Source organism: Lupinus angustifolius, unplaced genomic scaffold (genome assembly GCF_001865875.1).
Source record: "Lupinus angustifolius cultivar Tanjil unplaced genomic scaffold, LupAngTanjil_v1.0 Scaffold_435, whole genome shotgun sequence".
In the NCBI taxonomy this organism is placed as follows: Eukaryota; Viridiplantae; Streptophyta; class Magnoliopsida; order Fabales; family Fabaceae; genus Lupinus; species Lupinus angustifolius.
The window spans coordinates 8,171-13,125 of record NW_017727836.1 but is presented as its reverse complement, the minus strand read 5'-3'; the positions used below and the strand labels follow the sequence as shown (position 1 = coordinate 13,125).

At 27.4% G+C, this 4,955-nt stretch overlaps 1 protein-coding gene across 1 annotated transcript; it reads right to left on the bottom strand.

The window, feature by feature from the left end:
* Positions 1-1,910: 1,910 nt before the first annotated feature.
* Positions 1,911-2,447, bottom strand: LOC109341334 (agamous-like MADS-box protein AGL29). The gene has a single exon (XM_019579236.1). It carries the CDS (start codon positions 2,445-2,447, stop codon positions 1,911-1,913), a length of 537 nt encoding a protein of 178 aa, XP_019434781.1.
* Positions 2,448-4,955: the final 2,508 nt, after the last annotated feature.

Sequence of the window (4,955 nt, the reverse complement as noted above, 5' to 3'; positions counted from 1 at the left end):
ATTTTATGCACAAATAAGGAATGCATTATTATTTAAGTTAAAAAATCATAAAAAAATAAAAAAATTTAATTGGTGTATTTTCAATTTCGAAAAGTGGAACAATTGTAAAGTGGATATATCTCCCATGATGAGATCATTGACAAATAGGCCAATTCTTTTCTAGTTAGGCACATATTAGCATCGTGAACCATAAAAGTTAGATAAAAAAAAACCTTAATGTTATGTTGAAATGAAAAGGGGTGAAAATGATATTTTGGTAAGTTGTTAATCTAAAAATTAAAAATAAGAATAATATTACTTTCTCTCCCCTCTCACTCTCCATCTCAAATCTTCAAACTTATTTCTTCAATCCACCTAAGAACCTGATCCCAGATTTTTTCAATCACAATCTTCCACCTTCTAGGATCGATTCGCGAGCATTAAACAACCTCTTCTTTTATCTTTGTTCATCTTCCACATTCATAATATTTATATGGTAGCTTAGTTATTTGTTCACAGATTTCACCATTTGAACAAAAAATTAAACTATCAAAGAATGTCATTCAAGACATCCAATTGATTATGGCTTAGATATATGGTCAATGGCTTGTGTGCGACTACTTCTTATTGGAGATGCATTCCCTCAATATACTTTTCAAGTGTAGAAGAGAATTACATTGATTACTCAGATGGTTATGCTTGTTGGTTGGATGAATTTAACTCGGTTATTGAAGACAAATTCGGGACTCGATATCTATCGTTGAGGCAAATTCACTGCAAATATTTGGACGTAAATTCAAGAAATCGTCCAGATGTGGTGGACATAAGGAAATGCAACCGGGATATGGTAGTTGAACCTGAATTTGATATTCAGACCAACTTGGAGGGTAAAATAAACAAGAACAACATGAATCACTGCTTGATTCTTTGGGAGTTATTATTTCAGTTCCACCAGGAAGCTTCTAATGAACAGAGCGAATGTGAGTTGCAGGACAATGAAGATGGAGGAGTAAGAGAGGTTAGACAATAGTAAATTCTTATTTTTAATTTTTAGAATATCAACTTGCCAAAATATCATTTTCTCCAATACTCATTTCAACATAATATTAAGGGTATTTTTTGTCCAACTTTTTGGTACATAATGCTAACATGAGAATATGCGCTATTCTGAGAAATATGAACAATTAATATGTATCAGTAAATTTTATTTGAACAGTTACGCGCAAGACTTTTTTAAGTGATCATGTGACCAATAATCATTCATGTATAATTTTACGATTTAGATTTACTGTTCTAACAATTTTATGTAAGACTTATTCTCACCAGAGACACTCCCTATATACATATAAATATAAAATATATCATTAATGCAAATAAATGTTTTTTTGTACTACATTTCCTTTTGTATTTTTTTTTCATTTTATGTTTATTTTATCGCCGCACCTACATTTTTTGTCACCTCACTCTGGTTATTACAATAACCCAAACCTAACCACCACCTCAGTCGTGATCTCTTTCACCATCTTAGCTTATTACATCATCGTGTTTCTAGCCTCTACTCCAGATGAAATATAAACAATGGGAAAAATAAGTTAAAACGAGATATCTAATCTTAATCTAATATTAACCAAGCTTTAATCTTATTTTGTGTGATCGACTACCCGAATTGGACGATGTTATAATGATCTATCATAAATGACAAAATATGAATGATGAATATTTCATAATCTCATCCTAATGTTTTAAAAAAAGGTTTAAGAAACGTAATGCTTAAAGAAAACATGGAGAAGTTGCTTGCACATACATTTCGATGTTCATTTCATGATATATTTTAAAACATTTTATAAAGAAAAATCCCTTTATTTTTTAAATAACATAAGCTTCTTCCCCCTTTTATTATTATATAGATATAATAGGGAGAAGGTTACAACTCAAATCCCAGTCTCATACATGCCATTCTCACGAAGAAGAAGCAAAGATGATGCTACCTCCAACTCATCATTGGATGCTGGCATATTATCTTGGGCCTCAACCAAGGAAGCCTTGAACTCCACAAGCTCCTCAAAACTAAGATTATCAATGGGAAGTTTTCCGTTGATAAACTTGTATTTGCTAAGAGCTTTATCAAGCTCCTTCTTCTTATCCTTCTCCACTTGAATCTGGTCATTCAGCTCTTGAAGTTGATGGCTAAGCTTACCAATATTGCCATCATCATTTGAGGACTCACCATGACTCACATGTGATCCTTCTCCTTGGTGAAGGAACTTCTTAGTCACAGCCTCAATGCTTGGATGACCAAAAGAGTAAGCCTTGCCACCAACAGAAAATAAAAGAACAACAACTTCAACACCACAAAGAATGGATAGCTCCATTGCTTTCTTAAAAAGGCCACTTTTGCGCTTAGAAAAAGTGACCAGCCTAGAGCTTTTGTTCTCCATCAATTTCATCTCAATCTTTCTGTGAGACATCGTTTCTTCCTTACCTGATGCTAGGTATTGTGAAGGTATTAAGGATGGAACAAGACTTATATAGGCCAACAATTGGAACATATCTTGCCACCTAAGAAATGAATATTATAGTAAGAGTGTAATATCTATGTATTGTTAATGTAAAAATTTATATACAGTTAGTACGTCCTTCACCATTCATTTATATTATTTTTTGAAGAGTCAATGATGATTAAAATGAATGAGGAATGATGGACTGATAGCATATAAATCTTTTTGCACTATGAGTGTATATATTTTTCTTCTAATAATAATTATATGTATATCAAGAAATTATTATTTTTTTAGTTTTATATTTTATGTAAACTTATTATAACTTATGGTAATTATGGGTAGGCTCATATTAAAATGTATTACTTTTTTAATATAAAAACGTTTTTTAATAGCCACATTCATAAACATGAATTTGGATTCATCAAAGAAGGAGATTTATTTTAAAAGGAAAATTGTAAAACTTAATTTTAACATTTTCATAAATTATGAAATGAACCCTTGGTAAGGTTTGGTATTTGGTAGGTGACCATCATAGAATGGAATGAAAAAGAATGATACACTGATAATAAAGGGATTTTGAAACAAAAATGAAATGCCTTTTTAACATTAAGTTCTACCTATAAAATACATTAATTATATAGACTAAAACTCATGTGCTACATTTATTTTGTTGTCTACCTCACATTTTAAATTAATGTTTATTAGAGATATATGATTAGAAATTTTAGGCCAATGGTTAAATGTGTTATCATCATTATTTTTATTAACCATATTAAAGTGATCTAATTTAAATAAGGTTTGTGGTTAGGAACACAATTTTCATATGAAGTTTTTGTGTATATATTAAATGTCTTATTTCAATTTGTATGATGACCAAAATCAGTAGTAAGAAAATTGTGGATAATCATAAAAGATTGTGAATTCAAAAGGGCATCATTTTACATGAAAGTGTGAATTCAAAATTATATCACTTTACATAAAAGAACATGAAATTGTAATAGCTAGTGGTTTCATTTTTGACATATTGATAATTTAACATTATACTTATTATATTTATGTACATATCAATTTAACCAACACTTAAAATTTAAAGAGTTATCAGAAAGGAAAACAATTATCATAACTATTTGCAAAAGAAATAAAATGTATGAGGTTTTTTATTGATTTTCCCTTAAATTTATCTAACATGTATTACATATAAAGAAACAAATTAAGTATTTTCATATTTCTCGTTTCCATCTTTACTAAATTTTAAATATTAAATGTAGGAGTATAATATCTTTGTATTATGAATTTAAAGATTTATACACACTCATATATTATTCATGGTCCATTTGTATTGTATTTTTTAAAAGTCAATAATGATTAAACATGTATGATGGATGATAAAATGACAAAGACAATGTATTAAACACAGTGCATATTTTTCCCTCTCAAAATATAGAATCATGGTTCATTGTATCCAAAAAATAACGTTAGTAGACATACTATGATTATTAGATACAGTATCAACATATCAAACTCATACACTTTAGGTACATAAATATTTTTCTCAAAATACACATTGATCATACATCTAAAAAATTATTTTACATACCACGATTCATTCCATCACAGTTTTATTATCAAGAGTAAATATGTTATGTTAAGCCAGTTTCCATATATCATGTCTATCAAACCATATATCATGTCTATGGAGGATATAATAGATATATGACAAATAGTTTAATATATATATCAATAGTATAATTTATGAGAAAAAATAAATTTATTAATTGTGTATGAGTTTTATACAACGTTATTATATCATGAATTGTTCATATTTAATTATTATTGACTCTTTAAAGAAAGTAATTCAAATGAATAGTGACTGATATAATAATTGTGTATAAATCTTTACACTGACAATGCATAGATACTCATAATTTATATATTATTAATACATTATTTATTATTGAAATGTTAATTGTCATTGTCTCTTAAAATATATATTAATGATAAATGATGTGTTAACTATCTAAACTATTTTAATAGTACATGATTCATTGAACTAAAATACCAATTTCTTACTTTAAAAAATTATATATTATTAATACGTTATTAAAAAAATTACAATGCATAGACATTACAATCATAATTTGTATATTAATAATAAATTATATATTACTGACATGTTAATTATCATTGTCTCTTAAATTATATATTAATGTTGAATAATGTGTTGATTTTCTAAATTGTTTATGGTATGTGATTCATTGAACTAAAAAATTAAATTCTTTCATTAAAATTTTATATATGTAAAAGGACTCAAAACTATTTTTCACTAGTCTACTATTAATACTTTAAGGCTTTTTCTTTTATATTTTTTCCACCTTAGTAATTATTTAACTATTCATTTATTACATCATTAATAATAAAACTATTCATTTTTAAAATATTAATTGTAATTGATGCACATTAGTTTTTATTCTCCTT

What these genes read in the sequence shown, in the direction of transcription:
- LOC109341334 (XM_019579236.1), bottom strand. Translation starts at nt 2,447, where the DNA reads ATGTCTCACAGAAAGATTGAGATGAAATTGATGGAGAACAAAAGCTCT.